General features: G+C 40.3%; 1 protein-coding gene and 1 pseudogene across 1 annotated transcript; one reads left to right on the top strand and one right to left on the bottom strand.

The window, feature by feature from the left end:
• Positions 1–2,255: 2,255 nt before the first annotated feature.
• On the bottom strand, positions 2,256–3,188 carry LOC116894185 (olfactory receptor 476). Its single transcript, XM_032895900.1, has one exon. The coding sequence runs from the start codon at positions 3,186–3,188 to the stop codon at positions 2,256–2,258; it is 933 nt and encodes a 310-aa protein (XP_032751791.1).
• Positions 3,189–15,284: 12,096 nt separating this feature from the next.
• LOC116894184 lies at positions 15,285–16,284 on the top strand (annotated as a pseudogene).
• Positions 16,285–21,517: the final 5,233 nt, after the last annotated feature.

Raw genomic sequence — 21,517 nt, 5'->3', positions numbered from 1 at the left:
AATAAAATAAGAAGTGTAAGCCTTTCATTATGTGTCTTCAACCCCTTTCTTCCTAACATAATATAATAACTTAAGAATCTATACTGAAGTATCTAAGCACCACCATGCCACTAGCCAGTAAGGGAAAAGCCAAGTATATGAAATGTTTGAATCATTTGGACTAGATGAAATCTTCCACAAATGTGCTGAGGGTTCACATTATCAGTCACCATTCCTACTTCTCTTTGGAGTGGTTCCAGAAGGCCAAGCATCTGAATATGCTTCCTTTTGTGTACACAATAATTTTCTGGCTACACACTTGTTTATTTTCTTTAACATAAAGCCATCGGTGTATTTTTCTTCACTTATAGGCTGACCCACTGAAAGACCTTACTGTGCATAGTAACATGACTCTTTAGATGAGATCCTGCTTGCCTCAACAATATTGGGATATTCAAATGTTTTGACCACAGGGACTTTGAGTACTATTTTTTATTTGCTCTTATTTAAATCACAGGCATAAATGCCCAAACATTTCTGGATAAAGAAACGCAGGACTTCGATATAGTATATGGATTATTTTAGGTGAGAAAATTGCTTAATTTTCTCCTTGCCATCATGATACCTGACATTGAATAAATATTAAGATCATATGAACAGATGTGTCTCCAAAAACCCTGACAGAATAGCCCTTGGAGGACCGTATCCCTCCTGTTTGCAAGGTGCTAACTGAAGTGAAAGGAAACTTGACTTGTTCATGGGGATTTTCTTTCTGACAAGAGGATTATTCTCCATAAATGAGAGAAGGAATGCCCTCTTATTTCTCAGAGAAAAGCTACAAGGTTTTCATTTTCACTCTGTGAAAAGTCCTTCTCGTCATTTATTTAATTGTCTTAATTTTTTATTCACTTGAATGCAATAAATATTAAGATATGAGTAGTTTTAAGGCTGGAATAATTGTCATATTTTGCATATATATAATTTTTCATTTGACTTTGTAAATTATAAATGTTTTTCTTTCTATTAGTTAGTAAAATAGTATCTCCAAGTTCTTTTATCACTAGCTCTATTGCCATGGGAAATCAGATTCTAAATCTTACTTTAAAAGGAAATAAACACTAACTTAAATCCATTCTGTGCAGTTCCTATTTGAAAACCATTTTCACTTTAGCTTTTCCAGACTGATGATGAGGTCATAAATGTGTCAGGCAAAAAGATACTATGTACAATAAAACTGTGTACTGTAACCTGTAGCATCATCTCTGGGTTATTGTATGGGAAGAGTTGTTAAATTCTAATTTCTTCATAGACCCAGATTCATGATTGATGTGGAAGCATTAATCAAAATACTTTGATTTATAAAATGGTCTTCTAATTTGTTATATGTACCATTATGTCAGAAGTCTGATATTAATGTGTATTTTAATATATGTGGAATGCTAACAAATTTGTACAAGTATGATACTAAAATTTTATGTCCCCCAATGTAGGAATGAAGCCAATTTTTCCAGGTATAACCTACTTAAGGCATGCATAAACTAGATAGTCTTTACAAAACCAACTGTCCTCAAAGATTATTAAGGCTTGATTACTATGGACAACTCTTGGATATCACAACAGTTCTCACAAACTTAGATTTATCACAACATGATACAGGAATTGAATCAACCCTCATGTTACAAAAAATATAAAATCAAAGGGAAGGGCTCTACATCTCTCCGAAGAACCTTCCTGATTTCCTCAATGCTTGATAGCCACCTCTGTAAAGTGAATGCAATTTAAAGTGCCAACCTAATTAAAGTATTACACAAACTAAATATAAACCCAAAAACCATTAATTTCTGAATATTACTATTGATCTCATATCTCTGTTGCTTCATGATTATATGGTGGATCAACATTTATTTTTCACTGTCCAGACAGTCATTTTGCAAAAAAAAAGTAATAATAATGCCATTTGCCACTTTATTTGTTTTTTTTCATAATAAATGGGTTCCACGTGCAATTGATTTATATCATGTACTTAAAAGGGCAAGATTGAATTGTTTCATACATAAATAAAATAAATAAAACATCTTGACATATTCAATTATTTCATAATAGGAATGATTATTGCTGTGTTATTATAACTTGACAGATCCCAAGATGTCTTCTTACTACATACAAGTATATGAAGGGAAAGCTGATGCAAAGAGTTAGGACATTAACTTACACAATCAGTTGAGAAGAACTTACTAGATACTAATAGTGACATGCATATATAAAATCCTTACAGTCTATGGAAATATTCTGATGATGGCCTTCCTGAGAGCCTCTTTTACATCTCTGTTCCTCAGACTGTAGATGAGTGGATTAAGCATGGGGATCACTACTGTGTAGAATACAGACAGTATCTTGTTCTGTTCAGTAGAGTAGTTTGACTTGGGCATCACATAAATGAAGGTAATAGTTCCATAGTATAGAGTGACTGCAGTGAGGTGAGAGGTGCAGGTGGAGAAGGCCTTCTGTCGGCCCTCAGTGGAGCGCATCTTCAGAACGGTGATGAGGATGTAGGTGTAGGAGACAGCTATGACAAACACTGTGACCACAATGATGGTTCCAGCAGAGATAGAAGGAATCATTCCAATAATGGAGACATCTGAGCAAGAAAGTTTCAACACGGCAGGGAAATCACAGAAAAAATGATCTATCTGATTTGGTCCACAGAAGGACAGACTCAACAGACAGCTAGTAAATGTCCATGAATTCACACAGCCACCCACATAGGAAGCTCCAACTAAAAGGAAGCAAATCCTGGGGGACATATGTGTTGAATAAAGCAGGGGTGAGCAGATGGCCACATAGCGGTCATAGGCCATGGCAGCTAGGAGGAAGCACTCAGCTGTCCCAAATGTCACTGTGATACAGAATTGGGCTTCACAAGCAGCCACAGAGATTATCATTTCATGTCCAAGAAATCCTCTAAACATTGTAGGTGTGATTGATGTGGAAAAGCCAATGTCCACAAAAGCCAGATGGCTAAGGAACAGATACATGGGTGTGTGGAGTTGAGGGCAGCTTCTTATTAAACTGATGATGCTGAAATTGCCCACTAAAGTAACAGCATATATCCCTAGAAATGTCATAAATAGGATGACACGCAGTGTGGAATTCTCTGTTAACCCCAAAAGGATGAACTCTGTCACAGCGGTGTGGTTTTGAGCCTCCATCTCAGGAATGAAATGTCCCTGTTGAGGGAAATGCGAAATTCTTTAGTTTGGTATTGTTTTTTCAATGTTTCCTATGTTTTTTCTTTTATTATTCCACAGATAAAATAATAATCTCTTCCTTTGATCAAATATAAATATCTATGCTTTGAAGAATTGGGGACTTTGTTCCTTCTTCTTTCAATAAACTCTGTATAATTGTCTCAGCATTTTTTTCCCATTACCTTTCTTTCTTTATACAAAGTACCCTCAAACCTTGACTTCAGAGATCTTTCCCTCGGTTTTGAGGTCCATAATTTCAATGATCTCTTGAGATTCTCCTCATGCTCAAATCAATTAGAAATATCATTAAACACCTCAAACTTTGTCTTCTGTAGTCTTCCTTAACCTCTCCACCAATATTTTATATTCTATGTATTTATTTTTATATGTTTTGTTTTGTTTGAACATATGTCTGCACATCAGATGCATGTCTTATCCATGGAGATGAGATGAGGGCATTGAATTTCCTGGAAGTAGAGTTATGGACAGTTGTAAACCATCATGGCAATGCTGGAAGTTTAATCTGTTTCTTTTACAAGGACAGCCAGTTCTATTAACTGATAAACTATCTCTCCAAGGCCTGTCTCCAGTCATTCACAACATCATGTCTACAACTTTGCCGCTTCCCTGGCCATCTTCCTCAGATTGTACTCTATCCTGAAAAAATCTTATTGATTTGTCTAATTTATTTTCAGGTTTTTTTTTCCTTTTTCGTCTCCTTTTTCTATTCTCTGTGTCCCCATTTGGCTTAAATATCTGGTTATTCTTATTCTGCCTGCTTATTTACCTTCTAACTCACAATTTTTTTTACAGTTTATGATACTATGGCATAATGAATTATTTCAAATAAAAAGAACACAATGCCAAAGGTTAATTCTTCTGACATTATTTAGGTCTTCATGATGAACTACAATGTCATTTGCACAATACTCACTATTCTTTCTGACTTCTCCCTTCATTTAACTGTGTTTCTCACAATCTTTTCATGCAGTTCTCATACTAACCCTGATATCCACCATAGCCTTTCATTCCCAGCAAATATTACATCAATAACTTTTATCTTTGTCTTAAACACCCAGTATTTAGGTGAAAATGTGCTAAAACTTTTGTTTAAGTATATGTATAATTACTGTAGTTAATAGGTTCTACCAAGAGTACCTGTAATTTATGTTCCCTGCCCAGAAAACAAGGCCTCAAAAAGAATAAAGTTAATTAAATATTTCTTGTAATATGTTACAAAACAATATATTTCATGCCTCAATTTCTCAATTTTAAATAAAAATTAAATGGTACATATGGAGAAAACACTTGAAAATTCCTTTGACATATAGTTCCTATCACACATTCCAATCAATAGATATTTACCACATATCTTTCTATGTACGTTTTTTAATTTTTAATATGCATTTTAAAAAGTCATCTGGAGAAAGAGCTCTTTTTCAAAAAATGTCTTGTCCAAGCTAGTCCAGGCTCATCTCAAACTTGTGATACCCCTACTTCAATATGAGGTAAGAGGCATGTGTCACCCTGCATGGTTCAGATGTATTTACATAATTCCACACTTAGTTATTTTTCTAAAGGCAACAATTTGAAAAAAGTGTGCTCTGTGCTTCACGTATGTTCACCATTAATATTTACAATAGCAAAAATACTAATAGCCAAGTGGGCCCTATCATTCATTGATGGGTTCTGTTGGCTGCATTTTGATTAAAGGCATTAATATTTTTCATCTCCCAAAACATGGTATGATATTCATATAAGTGTAATAGTCTGTTTACAATATTATCAATTCTCAATGAGTTACACTTTTACCAGACATAATAATATTAGTAATAAATGTCCACTAAATGCATAGATTCATTTACATTTTCTCACAGTAAATAAGCATATAATTCATTTGCTGGTGCAATTGATCAACTAACTTGGTGAACTGGGAAGTTCACTGAATCAGTATCCAAGAATGTCCCATCTCTTCTCAAATAGATCTTCCTGTTTAAGTTACTATAGTACCAGGTAGCTTAATGCCTTCCACATTAGCTCTGTCATTAGAAGTTCATCTTTTAAACTTACTAATTATTTGCCATATGTTTAATATACAAAACTTCAACTGTTTAGATAAAATTATTGAGATGTTGGAACACGTCACACCTTCTTTGCTTTCACTTTTCTAAAAGAAAGCACCCATCAACGAACCCTTTGTCCATTCCACCTATGGTATGTTTTCCAGCTTTATTGAAGTCTTCTTCTTCAGATTGAATGCAGTGAGTGCTGAAGAACAGGCCAAGCACCAAGCATCAAGCACCCTTCATGGTCTGCCTTGTGGCTCAAACAGAGTTTAAAATGCAACTCTGATCTCATTCTAACGCTAACTATTTGATGCTGACTGTGTAATTGTAATAGAAGGCAAGAAGGCAGACACACAAGATGTCTATATTAAGCTTATTAAATTTCTTTTTTAACTTATTAAATTTCACATGACACTTAAAACTCTTTGATATTCAATACATTTTTTAACTTGAATAATGAGAGAATCGATCTCATAATTTAGCTTTGTTCTGAGATTAAAGGAAGAGATATTTCTGAAATACCAGAGGTCCTTATTCACACAAAAGAATTAAGCATCTCCTCGTTTAATAAAAATCAAATAAAGTGTGATTAGTGTTAGAATTGTTTAGTAGGTTTTTTACTATAGTTTTGCTTTCAATATGTCAGGTAATTTTACCACAAATCCAAAATAAGACAAGCGGTACAATACCTATACAATCACATTTCTGAACTCTCCTATTCAAAAGCATAATATGTAGAATCGTTTTTGCTTTGCTTTGCTTTTCCACTGGACAATCAGTATCTAGAACTCTGGTTTGACTTTCATGTTTATCACCTGAGGTCAGGGATGCTGACCACTCTAATATCCTTTCCCTCAAAGGATCAGTAACTGTGGTGGAAAACTTACCTAGTTGAAATCAGGCTGTTTCTTCTTACTTCCTCTCCTTGTCTCATTCATCTCCTTAAAATAACAACAATATGAGTTACCATACATCATCCACACAGTAACCACATGCCTTATGTATCCCTGTCTACATGTGCCAAGAAACCACTGCACAGTGCTTTTTGCCAAGGTCATGTTTTCCACAAGGGTCAAGAGCCCAAACTCTTTAAAATACTTTCCTAAATTTCAAATTCTTCTTGAGTTATTAAAAATATCTACCCTAATAAAGTCCATCAGTCTTTCATTTACCATTTAGAGTCAATACTGACACTGAAATCCAAAGAGGAGTTTATGAAATAGATGCACTTTATTTCCATAGAGAAAGTCAGGATTGCACACTCTGCATTAGTGTACTCACAGGTCATGTAGCTTAGCCACACACATGCAGAAAATATAAGTTTGGGTGTCTTTGTGCACATGTTAAGAAAGGGGGACAAAGGCTTAATCAAACCAGGCAAACCTTCAGGGATTATTGTTACTAGCCTCTTAAGAGAAAGTCCATGGGTTTCTTATACAGAGATGGCTTATAGAACCAGATGATTCATTAACTCCTGGCTTGCCCTCCCCAGGTGATACCCACATGGCATAGCATTCAATGGGATTCTTTTGCTCTGCTTTACTGGGAGTGAAACAGACAACAAAGAATATTTAACATTGAAAATAAAGGGGGGATGGGGAAGAGGGGAACATGATCTGGAATTGGGGTGGGGAGGATTGAAGCCCTGAGGACCAGACAAAAAAAATGAAAACAAGTGACCTCAGGAGGAAGGAGATTGGGAGGACCCTCTGGAATGTACCAGAGACCTGGGAAGTGAGAGAGTCTCAGGACTCAAAGGAGACCCACAGTGATGAAAGGCCCTACAGTGGGGAGAACTTATTGAATCCATCTCCAGTTGAAAGACAGGGCATCAAGTGAGGGACGGTGTTGCTATCCCATAGCCAAAGCTCTGGCCCATAATTCTTCCTGTCTGAAAGAAATGCAGGGATGGGAATGGAGAAGAGCCTGAGGAAAAGAAGGCCCAAAGTGGGATCCAGCTCAAGGCGAGACCCAAAGATTTGACACCATTACTGAAGCTATGGGGCATTCACAAAAAGGGACCTACCATGACTGCTCTCCAAAAGACCTAACAAGTAGCTGAAAGAATCAGATGCAGATATGTGCACCCAACCAATGAACAGAAGATGCTGACCCCTCTGGTTGAATTAGAGAAAAGGTGAGGAAGCTAAGGAGGAGGGAAACCCTGTAAGAGGACTAGCACTCTCAATTAACCTGGACCCCTGAGATCTCTTAGATACTGGATCACCAACCAGGCAGCATACACCAGCTGAAATGAAGCTTCAAACACATATACAGCAGAGGACTCCCGGGTCTGGGTTCACACAGAGAAGATGCACCTAACCCTCAAGAGACCGGAGGTCCCAGGAAGTTTAGAGGTTTGGTGGAGTGGTTGGGGTGGGGACATGCTTGTGGATCTGGGGGAGAGTGCGTGGAGGTGGGGCAGGAATGAGGTATGGGATGTGGAACCTTCGGGGATAGACCAGGAGGGGAATAAAATCTAGAGTGTAAAATTAATTTAAAAAAATAAAGAAAAAATAATTCATCTGGTTAGTTTGAGATAATTTCATATTGTTTTTCAATTATAATAATCATTGAATCAAAAATATTCTTTAATCCTTTTTATAGTCAGTCTTCATCCCCACCTGATGGGCCACTGACTGCTCCCTATCCCATGACTCCTCTCCCAATCACCATCTCCAAAAAGATGTCTCCACCCCCCACACATACCCATACCATCAGAACTCCCTATTCTCTGGTGCATTAAGTCTCTCGACAGTTAGGTGCATTTTCTCTCACTGAGGCCAGACCAGGCAGTCCTCTACTGTATATGTTATCTAGGGCCTCATATCAGTTGGGGTACGCTGCCTGGTTGGTGCCCCAGTGTCTGAGAGATCTTGGGGGTCCAGGTCACTTGAGATTACTGCTCTTCCCATGGGGCTGCCCTCCTCAGCCTCTTCCAGCTTTTTCTCAATTCAACAACAGGGGTCCCTGGCATCCATCCATTAGATGGGTGCTAGTATCTGCATCTGACTTTTTCAAATGCTTGTTGGGCCTCTCCGAGAGCATCCATCCTAGGCTCCTGTCTGCAAGTACACCACAGCATCAGTAACAGTGTCAGGTCCCTGGGGCCTCCCCTCGGGTCCCAGTTTGAGCCTTACACTGGATCTCTTAGCTCTGAGGGTCTTTTCCATTTTTGTCCCCACAGTTCATTCAGACAGAAACAATTCTGGTTCAGAGCTTTTGACTGTAGGATGAACCCATCCCTCCACTTGATGTTCTCTTTCTCTACTGGAAGTGGACTCCACAAGTTCTCCCTCCCCACTGTAGAGTACTTCATCCAACATTCCACCCTTTGAGTCCTCAGAGTTTCTTACCTCCCAGTCTCTGGTACATTCTAGATGGTCCACCTATATACTACATCCCTAGGTTGCCTGTTTTCATTTATTCTGCTGGCCTTCAGTGTGTCACTCCTGCCCCCCACCACAATATCTGATCATGTTCCCCCATTCTCCTCTCTGTCCCTTCTCCTATCTAGGTCTCTCCCTCTGTCTGTGCTCTGTGATTTCTTTCTTCTCCCTCTTGAGTGGGATTGAGGCATTCACACTTGGGTCCTTCAGCTTGTTAACTTTCTTGAGTTCTGTGGACGGTATTCTGGGTATTCTGTACTTTTTGGCTAATATCCACTTACAAGTCAGTACATATCACTGCTTCTCCTTTTGGGTTTTAGTTACGTCACTCAGGATGATATTTTCTACTTCCATCCATTTCCTGCAAAACTCATGATGTCCTCATTCTTAAATCTGAGTAGTATTCAACAGTATAAATGAACAATATTTTCTATTTTTATGTTTCTTATTTTAATATATACACATATGTGTGTATGTGTGTATATGTATGTATGCATATATATAATTGGTTATTTTATTTATTTACATTTCAAATGCTCTTCCCCTCCACAAAACTCCCATCCTTCCTCCCCTTTGCCTCTGTGAGAGTGCTCAATTAATCCATTCTGACATCATCATCCTAGCATTCCCCTATGCTGGGGCATTGATCCCCATAGGACCAAGTGGTCCCAGTGGTGCCCAATAAAACAATCCTCTGCTATATATCCTGCTGGAGCCAAAGGTTCCTCCGTGTGTACTCTGTGGTTGGTGGTTTAGTCCTTGGGACCTCTGGGGTGTCTGGTTGGTTAATTTTGTTGTTCTTCCTTCTGGGTTGCAAACCCCTTCAGCTCCTTCAGTCCTAACCCAAACGCATCCATTGGTGTCCCAAGGCTCAATCCAATGGTTGATTGTATTGATTAGGCTCCGGCAGAGCCTCTCAGGTGACATCCATATCTGGCTCCTGTCAGCAAGCACTTCTCGGCATCCAAAATAGTGTCTGGGTTTAGTGTCTACAGATAGGAAGGATCCCTAGGTAAGGAAGCCTCTAGATGGCCTTTCCATCAACCTCCACTCCACTATTTGTCCCTACATTTCCTTTATACAGGAGCAATTTTGGATTTATATTTTTGATTTTATATTTTTTGGGTGGGTGTCTCCATCCCTCAACTGGGGATGTGCCTAACCTCTGAATGGTCTATGCAGGTTCTCCTTCCCCTTTGTTGGGTATTTCAGCTAATGTCATCCCTGTTGGGTCTTGGGAGCCTCTTATTTCCCTGGGCATCTGGAACTATCTAGTGGCTACCCCCAGTTCCCCATTGCCCACTGCTACATATTTTTGTTTAATTTTCTGGCCCTCTATATGTGTTGTCTGTCTCTTCCTGTGCCAGATCATCCCCTCCTCACTCCCTCCCAGGCCTCTCCCTTCCTCTATACCCCATGATTATTTTGTTCCCACTTCTAAATAGGATTGAAGCATCCTCACTTCAGTCTTCCTTCTTCTTAAGGTTCATATGTTCTATGAGTTGTATCATGGGTATTCTGAGCTTTTGAGCTAATATCTACTATTCTATGAGTACATATGATGTTATTCTTTTGTGACTGGGTTACCTCACTCAGGATGATATTTCCTAGTTCCATCCATTGGCAAACTTGATGAAATCATTGTTCTTAATGGCTGAGTTGTACTCCATTGGGTAAATGTATCACATTTTCTGTATCCACTCTTTCATTAGAGGAATCTGGGTTGTTTTTCGCTTCTGGCTATTATAAATAAGGCTTCTATGAGCAGGTGTGCTTGATATATATTGGAATATACTTTGGGTATATGCCCAGGAGTGCTATAGCCATCTTTAGGTAGAAGTATTTACAATTTTTTGAGGAACTACCAGATTGATTTCCAGAGTAGTTGTACCAGTTTGCAGACACACCAGAAATGGAGGAGTGCTCCTTTTTCTCCACATCTTTGCAAGCACAAACAGTCACCTGAGTTTTTAATCTTAGCAATTCTGACTGGTATGAGGTGGAATCTCATGATCATTTTGATTTTCACTTTTCTGATGACTAAGGATGTTGAACATTTCTTGAGGTGCCTCAGCCATTCAAGATTCTTCAGTTGAGAATTCTTTGGTTGTGTTATGCGGTTCTCTGTAGTCTAACCTCTTAAGTTCTTTGTGTATATTAAATATTAGCCATTTATTGGATGTAGGCCTTATAAAGATCATTTCCCAATCTTGAGTTTGCCATTTTGTCATGTTGACAGTGTCCTTTGCCTTACAGAAGTTTTTGAATTTTATGAGATCCCATTTCTCTACAGTTGATCTTAGAGCCTGAGCCATCGGTGTTCTATTGAGGAAATTTTCCCCTGTGCCAATATGTTCAAGGCCCTTCCCCACTATAAGATTCCATGTATCTGGTTTTATGTGTAGGACCTTGAGCTTTGTACCAGGTAATAAGAATGGCTCAACTTGCATTCTTATACATGCTGACCAGAAAATTAACCAGCACCATTTGTTGAAAATGCCATCTTTTTTCCACTGGATTGTGTTGGAATCTATGTCAAAGATCAGGTGACCATAGGTGTATGGGTTCATTTCTGGATCTTCAATTCTCTTTACTCTGTCTCTGTACTAACACTGTGCAGTTTTTATCACTATTGCCTTCTACTACAGCTTGAGGTCAGGGATGGTGATTTTCCCAGAACTTCTTTTATTGTTGAAAATGGTTTTTGCTATCCTGGGATTTCTGTTACTTCAGATGAAGCTGAAACTTGCTTTTTCTATCTCTGTGATGAATTGAGTGAGAATATTGATGGGGGATTGCATTAAATATGGAGACTGCTTTTGGTAAGATGGTCGTTTTCACTATATTAATGCCACCAATCTATGAGCATGGGAGAACTTTCCACATTCTGAGGTTTTCTTTGATTTCTTTTTTCATAGACTTGAAGTTCTTGTCATTCATACCTTTCACTTGCTTGAAGAGTCATCATAATATATTTTGTATCATTTGAGACTATTGTAAAGGGTGTCATTTCCCTTATGTCTTTCTCAGCCTGTTTATCCTTTGAGTAGAAGAAGGCTACTGACTTGTTTGAGTTAATTTTATATTCAGCCTCTTTGTTTACGTTGGTTATCAACTGTAGGAGTTCTGTGGTGGAACTTTGGGGGTTACTTAAGTATACTATTAAATCAGCAAATAATTATATCTTAATGTCTTCCTTTCCAATTTGTATCCCTTTGACTTCCTTTTGTTTTCTAATTGCTCTGGCTAGAACTTTGAGTATAATATTAAATAGACAGGGTGAGAGTGAGCAGCCTTGTCTTGTTCCTGGTTTTAGTGGGATTGATTCAAGTTCCTCTCCATTTAGTTTGTTGTTGTCTAATGTAGGATTAATGGTGGGGTCCAGTATCCACCACAGGGCTCGAGCAACTCAGGTGGATGTCAGGCTGTGGCAAGCTGCAGGACACCGCTCCAGGGTGAGGAAGTGCAGTCTATGAGCAGGCTACAGCCAGAGTTGGCTCTGGGGTCCCCAGGCCTGAAAGGAGGCCTGCAAGAAGCCTTTCCATCTGATTCTCAGGCTCTTGGGCATCCAGATGCCGCTGGGATGTTACAGAACAGCTGATAAAGGAGTGAGGGCCCTCGAGGCTGGATCTCGCCTGGGACCAAGGAGAAAAGAGGAGGAGACTCGAACTGGTCCCTTGGGGAGAGTCCCTGCCTGGATGGCAGTAGGCTTGGTCTTAGTGGTAGTCACTGGGTGGCTGTAGCTGAGTGGCTGCAGAGGCTGGGAATGCAGAGAGGTTTTCTATGGGATATTAGAAGGTGGCTCTGTAGGCAAAAGCCTTCTCTGTGGCTCCCCAGTGTGGATCCTGATGAAATGAGACACTCTGTGGTTTTGAGGCATTTATTGTCATGGCAGAAAGTACATGAATAAAACTCTACCCCACTTCTCCGAGTAGACCTGAGATTAAATATCTTTTTCATAAAGGAGTGTATGGGAAGGGAAATTTACTGGCTAAGCCTCTAGGCCTTTAAGTACCTCATTATAATGGAGATCTGTCTTGAGCCTACATGACCTGTGGTGGTGTCTGTGAAGGGGCTTCTGCGGTTGCCCTTATAAAACTGATGATCACAAATCTATGGGTCCTGGTTTCCTGGGAGTCAGGCAAAATGCCTACTGTCCCTTCAGAGTCCCTGGCATTCAAGCCTCCTCAACTGGGAACCAGAGTACATTTTACTGTCCCACAGTCCATTGGTTTGCTGTATACTGCTTTTATAATATTTAGATATGGGCCTTGAATTCCTGATTTTTCCAATCTTTTAACATGAGGGGGTGTTATATTTTGTCAAATGCTTTTTCAGCATCTAATGAGATAATCATATTCTTTTGTTTTGAGTTTGTTTATATACTGGATTACATTGATGTATTTTCTTATATTGAACATCCCTTTATCCCTAGGAAGAAACCTACTTCTCGTGGTGAATGATCATTGTGATGTGTTCTTGGATTAAGTTTGCAAGAATTTTATTGAGTATTTGTGCATCGATATTCATAAGGCAAATTGGTCTGAAGTTCTCTTTCTTTGTAGGTTCTTTGTGTGGTTTAGGTATAAGCATGACTGTGGCTTCATAGAAGGAATTGGGTAGTGTTCCTTCTATTTTTATTTTGTGGAATAGTTTGAAGAGTATTGGTATAAGGCAGATGGATATAAAATTCAAACTACTCAATAGCCTTCCTCTACTCTATGGATAAACAGTCTGAGAAGTAAATTATGGAAAATACACCCCTCATAATAGTCACAAACAATATAAAATACCTTCGTATGACTCTAACCAAGCAAGTGAAAGATTTGTATGACAAGAACTTCAAGACTCTGAAGAAAGAAATTGAAGATCTCAGAAGATGGATTGGCAGCATTAATATAGTAAAAATGTCCATCTTGCCAAAAGCAATCTAGAAACTCAATGCAATTCCCATCAAAATTCCAACTCAATTCTTCATAAAAGTTAGAAAGAGCAATTTGCAAAGTCATTTGGAATAAAAAAGAACACAGGATAGCAAAAACTATTCTCAACAATAAAAGAATGGCTGGGGGGATAAAGATTCCCCAACCTCAAGCTGTATTACAGAGCAATTGTGATTTAAAATACTATGGTCAGGCAGGTAGATCAATGGAATAGAATTGAAGACCCAGTTATGAACCCACACACCTATGGTCACCTGATCTTTGACATTGAATCCAATACCATCCAGTGGGGGGAAAAAGGATAGCATTTTTAGCAAATGGTGCTGGTTCAACTGGAGGTCAGCCTATAGAAAAATGCAAATCAATCCATTCTTATCACACTGTAGAAAGCTCAAGTCCAAGTAGACCAAAAACCTCCACATAAAACCCGATATACTGAAGCTAATAGAAGAGAAAGTGGGAAGAGCCTCAAAGACATACACACAGTGAAAAATTTCCTGAAGAACACCAATGGCATATGCTCTAAGATCAAGAATCAACAAATGGGACCTCATAAAATGGCAAAGCTTCTGTAAAGCAAAGGACACTGTCATTTGAACTTACTGCTTTTAATAATCTTTCTTTGTATACCCTTGGGAGGGAAGAGGGAGGCAAAGTTTAGAAGAGAGGCTGAAGGAACACCCATTCAGAGCCTGCCCCACATGTGTCCCATATATATACAGCCACCAAACTAGATAAGATGGATGAAGCAAAGAAGTGCAGGCTGACAGGAACCGGATGTAGATCTCTCCTGAGAGACATAGCCAGAATACAGCAAAGACATAGGCAAATGCCAGCAGCAAACCACTGAACTGAGAATAGGACCCCATTGAAGGAATCAGAGAAAGGACTGAAAGAACTGAAGGGGCTTGAGACCCCATATGAACAACAATGCCAACCAACCAGAGCTTCCAGGGACTAAGCCACTACCCAAAGACTATACATAGACTGACCCTGGGCTCCAACTGCATAGGTAGCAATGAATAGCCTACTAAGAGCACCAGTGGAAGGGGAAGCCCTTGGTCCTGCCAAGTCTGAACCCCCAGTGAACGTGATTGTTGGGGAGAGGGCAGTCATGGGGGGAGGATGGGGAGGGGAAAACCCATATAGAAGGGGACGGGATGGGTTAGGGGAATGTTGGCCTGGAAACCGGGAAAGGGAATAACAATTGAAATGTAAATAAGGAATACCAAATTTAATAAAGATGGAGGGAAAAAAAGAACAACAATACCAACCAACCAGAGCTCCCAGGGACTAAACTACCATCGAAGCACATATGGACAGACCCATGGCTCCAGCTGCATATGTAGCAGAAGATGGCCTTTTTGAGCATCAGTGGGAGGAGAAGCCCTTGGTCTTGCCAAGGCTGGACCCACCAGTGTAGGGAATATCAGGGCAGGGAGGCAGATAAGTGTGGGTGGTTGGGTGGAGAAACACCCTCTTAGAAGAAGGGGCTAAGGGATAGGATAGGGGATTTATTGACAGGAAACCTGGAAAAGGAATAACATTTGAAATGTAAATAAAAATATCCAATAAAAAATAAAATAGGCTCTCTGCTCCTCCCTTTTCCAGGGACAGCCACATCTTCTCATGCAGTGCCAGCCTCGTCTCATAGACAAGATGGTGAAGGTCGGTGTGAACGGATTTGTCCGTATTGGGCGCCTGGTTACCAGGGCTGCCTTCTGCTCTGGCAAAGTGAACATTGTTGCCATCAACGGCCCCTTCATTGACCTCAACTACATGGTCTACATGTTCCAGTATGACTTTACCCATGGCAAGTTCAATGGCACAGTCAAGGCTGAGAATGGGAAGCTTGTCATCAACGGGAAGGCCATCACCATCTTACAGGAGTGAGATCCCGCTAACATCAAATGGGGTGACACTGGTGCTGAGTATATCATGGAGTCTACTGGCATCTTCTCCTCCATGGAGAAGGCTGGAGCTCGCTTGAAGAGTGTGGCCAAAAGGGTCATCATCTCTGTCCCTTCAGCTGATGCCCCCATGTTTGTGATGAGTATGAACCACAAGAAATATGACAACTCCCTCAAGATTGTCAGCAACGCATACTGCACCACCAACTGCTTAGCCCCCTTGGCCAAGGTCATTCATGACCACTTTGGCATTGTGGAAGGGCTCATGACCACAGTCCATGACCACTGCCACTCAGAAGACTGTGGATGGCCCCTCTGGAAAGCTGTGGTGTGATGGCCGTGGGGTAGCCCAGAACATCATCCCTGCATCCACTGGTGCTGCCAAGGCAGTGGGCAAAGTCATCCCAGAGCTGAATGGGAAGCTCACTGTCATGGCCTTCTGTGTTCCTGCCCCCATTGTATCCATTGTGGATCTGACATGCCGCCTGGAGAAACCTGCCAAGTATGATGACATCAAGAAGGCGATGAAGGAGGCATCTGACGGCCCACTAAAGGGCATCCTGGGCTACACTGAGGACCAGGTTGTCTCCTGCAACTTCAACAGCAACTCTCACTCTTCCACCTTTGATGCTGGGGTTAGCATTGCTCTCAATGACAACTTTGTAAAGCTCATTTCCTGGTATGACAATGAATACGGCTACAGCAACAGGGTGGTGGACCTCATGACCTACATGGCCTCCAAGGAGTAAGAAACCCTGGACCACCCACCCCAGCAAGGATACTGAGAGCAAGAGAGAGGCCCTCTGTTGCTGAGGAGTCCCCATCCCAACTCAATCCCCAACACTGAGCATCTCCCCCACAATTCCATTCCAGACCCCATAATAACAGGAGGGGCCTAGGGAGCCCTTCCTTCTCTCCTGAATACCATCAATAAAGTTCACTACACCCCAAAAAAAAATAAAAAGAATATTTAATCAAAAAAATGGACTTCACGAATTTTACAAGCAGATGGATGGATCTAGAAAATATTATCCTCAGTGAGGTAACCCGGACCACAAAGGACATACACAGTATGTACTTGCTGATAAGTGTATATTAGTTTAAAATCTGAGAATATCCACAATACAACTCAAAGACCATATGAAGCTTAACAAGAAGGAAGATCAAAGCATGAATGCTTCAAGCCCACTTAGAAGAGGGAACAAAATAATCACAGGATGTAGAGGGAGGGAGCAACCTTGTTGAGGGAGTTGAGGGGGAAGAAAGGAGAAGGGGAGGATCAGGTATGGGAAAAGACAGCAGATAAGTTCAGAGAGCCAGGAGAATGAACAGAAATATGAAAAACATCAAGCAGAGACTGGAGGAAAGGCCATCCAGAGATTGCCCCAACTTGGGATCTATACCACACACAGACATTATTGCCGATGTCAAGAACTGCTTGCAGACTGGAGCCTGGTATAGCTGTCCTCTGAGAGGCTCTGCCAGTACCTGACTAAGACAGATTCAGATACTCACAGTCAACCATTGAACTGAGCCCGGAGACCCCAATGGAAGAGTTAGGGAAAGGACTGCAGGAGCTGAAGGGAATTGCAACCCCATAGGAAGAACAAAATCAACCAACCAGACCCATCAGAGCTTCCAGGGATGAAACCACCAACCAAAGAGTATACATGAATCATACCATGGCTCCCTTTACATATGTATCAGAAGACTGTCTTATTTGGCATCAATGTGAGAGGAGGTGCTTGGTCCTATGGAGACCTGTTGGCCCAATGAAGGGGGATGTTAGAGGGGTGAGGCTGGAGTGGGTGGGTGGGAGATCACCCTCTTAGAGGCAAAGGAGAAGGAAATGGTTGGGGATTTTCAGAGAAGAGACTGGGAAGGGGGACAACACCTGAAATGTAAAGAAATAAAATAATAAAAAAGAAAAGAAAATGTGGTACACCTACACAATGGAACACTATTCAACTATGAAAAGTAAAGGCATCATGAGTTTTGCAGGCAAATAGATGGATCTTAAGAATATCATCCTGAGTGAGATAACCCAATCCCAAAAGGACACACATGGTATGGATTCACCTTTAAGTGAATATAAGCCATAAAATACAGGATGCCTGTGCTATACTACACAGACCTGAGGAGACTTTACAGGAAGGAGGGCACAATAGGATACTTTAATCTCACTTAGAATGGAAAAAATAGTCATAAAAGGCTGGTGCAGGGAGGGAACATGGAGGGAGGGGAGATGGGGAGAGGAATGAGATGATTCAGAATCAGGTGTGGGGAAGGACAGGAGATAGCTAGATGGCCATGAAAACAAGTGGAAATTTGCAACTGTTGGAGATGAGGTGGCAGGCATCTCCAGAAAGAGACGGAGACCTGAGATAAGGGAAGAACCCAAGAATCAATGAGCGTGACATTACCTGTGACTCATAGCACTGAAAATAAGGAGCCTGAAAAGGCATCTTCTATAGCCAGTCAGGAATCCCAGTGGAAGGATAGAGACATTAACCCACTCACAAAACTTTTGACCCCAATTTTATCCTGCCTGTAATGGTTTGCATATGCTTGACCCAGGAAGTGGCACTATTAGAAGGTGTAGCTTTGTTGGAAGAAGTGTGTCACTGTGGGGGTGGGCTTGGAGACCCTCCTCCTAGTTGTCTGAGGATGATCAGTCTGCTCCTGGCTTCCTTCGGATGAAGATGTAGAATTCAGCTCCTCCTGCTCCATGCCTGCCTGGATGCTGCAATGCTGTCATGTTCCAGCCTTGATGATAATGGACTGAACTTCTGAACCTGTAAGTCAGCCCCAATTAAATGCTGTCCTTTATAAAATTTGGCATTGATCATGGTGTCTGTTCACAGCAATAAAACCTTAACTAAGACACTGCCTAAAAGAAATGTAGTGCTAGGTGATGGAGCAGAGACTGAGGGAATTGCCAACCAATAACTGGCCCAACTTGAGACCTATCCCATCAGCAAGCACCAATCCTTGTCCTCCTTAATGATATTCGGTTCTTTTTGCAGAGGAGAGTCTAGCATGACTGTCCTCCAAGAGGCTCCACCCACCAAATAATTCAGACAGATGCAGACACCCACAGCTAAACTGTGGATGGAGCTTGGGGATTCATATGGAAGAATAGGAGAAAGAATTGCAGCCCCTAAGGAGATAAGAATTCCACAGAAAGAACAACAGAATCAGCTTACCTGGACTTTTGGGATTCTCAGAGGATGAACCACCAACCAAAGAACAAATGCAGGCTAAACTTAGGCCTCACTGAATATACATACCAGAAATACAGCTTGGTCTTCATGTGGGTTCCAAACAACTGGAGTGGGGACTAGCGCAAATGTTGTTGCCTATAAATGGGATATGTCCTTCTAACTAGGCTTGTGTGATCTCAGTGAGAGAAGAAGAACCTAGCCTTGCAGAGACTTGCGGTGCCAGGGTGGGGGATATCCAGGGGGACATCCATCTGCTGAGAAAAAGAGGAGGGGAGATGGGGGAAGGAGAGAGACAGTAAGTAAAGTGAATAAGGGAAGAAAGGAAGGAAGGAAGGATGGAAGGAAGGAAGGAAAAAGCAAGTTCTTCCTTCATAGAGTGTATACTAAAAAAACTCAGAGGGGGCATTCAAACAAGGCAAAGTAGGGTGGAATTAAGAAACATTGGAGAGTCATCCTCCTTTCGTATGTAAGATTACTATGTCCTTTAATTGGAACCTCACACTTTACTCCCAAGGGGAGTGGGGGAGTGTATAGTCAAATTCTGAACAATTTTCTCAGCTGTTAAGTGGTTTTTATATCAACTATTAAAAGGTCCATTCATAAGAGACTGGGGTCAGCAGCAGTGCCCACTCATTAAAGGCATACCATGTAGGATTTCCTAACACTTCCTTCTCCTTTCTTGTTGGCCAACCATCTAATAATGTCTACTCTTTATTATATATATTTTAGGTCAAGTTGTTCAAATTTATTCAATTTTCTTAATAGTGTTTCTTCATAGTAAATAAATTATTATACAGGAAAAAACCTAAAATGCAGAACAACATAATCTCATGTCCATTTAACTTATGCTGTTAGCTTTCAGTCTTCACTATAAATCTCCATTGTGATGCTTCAGTCCTTCTGAGAAAAGGGAAGAAAAATATTCACAGGAGGAAATATGGAGACAAATTTTGGAGCTGAGACTGAAGGAAAGGCCAACCAGAGACTGCCCCACCTGGGGCTCCAACCCACATACAGTCACCAAACCAAACAATATTGCCGATGCCAAGAAGTGCATGCTGACAGGAGCCTGATAGAGTTATCTCCTGAGAAGGTTTGCCAGAACATGAAAAATATAGAAATATAGGCAAATGCTTGCAGCCCACCATTGAACTGAGAATTGGGTTCCCATTGGAGGAGTTATAGAAAGGATTGAAGGAGCTTAAGGGGTTTGCAACCCAATAAGAACAACGTTACTAGAGCTCCCAGGGACTAAACATTCAGACAAAGAGTACACATGAACAGAACCATGGCTCTTGCTGCATGTGTAGCAGAAGATGGCATTGTTGGGCATCAATGGGAGGAGAAGCCCTTGGTCCTGCCAAGGCTCAATTCCCCAGTGTAGGGGAATGTCAGGACAGGGAGGTGGGAAGGGGTGGAAAGGTGGGTGGGGGAACACCCTCTTAGAAGCAGGGAGACGAAGAATGGGATAGGGAGCTTTTGAATGGGAAACTGGGAAAGGGGATAACATTTGAAATGTAAATAAAAATATTCAATAAAAAAGGGAAATACTATAAACTTTCATGGTATAGACAATTAACTATTTTCTGTCTTGCTTTATAAATATATAAATATTTTTATAAATATCTCTATCTCTTTATGTCTCTAATCCCATTATACTACGAAAAAAAGATTTGAGTTCTAAATCTTACTTTCTAATATCATAATTTCCTCAATATTGGTTATAGAAATCCCAAGACCTAACAAAACTCTGAATCTTTCCAGTCTCACGATGATGATCAGGTTAGTAGATCTTTCCCACAGGAAGAATAGGAAGTTCATTACAAGATAATAGATCTAGTATATTTTATAAGTTCTTATTTGTTCATAGATTTTTACTGACAGAACTAAGACTGTTGCACAAGCATTAACAGTAACATGGAGATCATTAAATGCCCCTTCTAATACTCTTCAAGTACTAATGTTTACATCATTTCAAAAACTCTGTTTCTAAGTGTGTATATAAATATGGCTAAAACTCAAGCCAAATATTGTAACTATGTTATCAAGACCTGATTTACTAAAAAATGGTAATTCATCTGGTTTTTTGAAGATTTATTCTTACTCTCTAGATATATAACTTAGATAATATTAGCATTACATTTATTAGAAAGGTTGACTCAACAATAACTTAAGATTGATAACTCTCAACACATCCTCTATATAATAGCAGTGCTGACACCATTATACAGGTTGTGCTGGAGTGTGGTGAAAGTGCATGATGTGAAGGCTCACTGATGAATCTACACTACTCTGTAAAAATCTATCCTATTTCTCCAAGAGTCATTTTTCTTGTCTATAAGCAGTAATTTATAATACCCAATCTCATTGATTCATTGTGGAATTGAATGTAGAGACTACAGACTTTTAGAGACCAATTACTTAGATAACAAAGACATCAATTCTTATATTCACAAGTACATAGACAATCTACCTCCTGTCTTTGCTCAGACAATTTACACACACACACACACACACATACACATACACACACACACATACACACACACACACACACACACCACCACCACCACCACCACCGCAACAACAACAACAACACTATGTATTTAGGTTGTTGTGAGAAAGAAGTGAGTTCACATGAAAGAAATTAAAATTTAGTCTGATATTAAACAGGATTTAATATCAAGCAATCAGTTAGGTATCATGTAATAAATACTCAGTATGGAAATCACCACAAATTTCTTGAATTCAAGAGAAT

Source organism: Rattus rattus, chromosome 2 (assembly GCF_011064425.1).
Source record: "Rattus rattus isolate New Zealand chromosome 2, Rrattus_CSIRO_v1, whole genome shotgun sequence".
NCBI classification, from domain to species: Eukaryota; Metazoa; Chordata; class Mammalia; order Rodentia; family Muridae; genus Rattus; species Rattus rattus.
The sequence above is the reverse complement of the archived record's forward strand: the minus strand, read 5'-3'. Positions and strand labels throughout refer to the sequence as shown.

Bases quoted from the DNA above. Each gene is read 5' to 3' on its own strand.
- LOC116894185 (XM_032895900.1), bottom strand. From the start codon at position 3,188: ATGGAGGCTCAAAACCACACCGCTGTGACAGAGTTCATCCTTTTGGGG.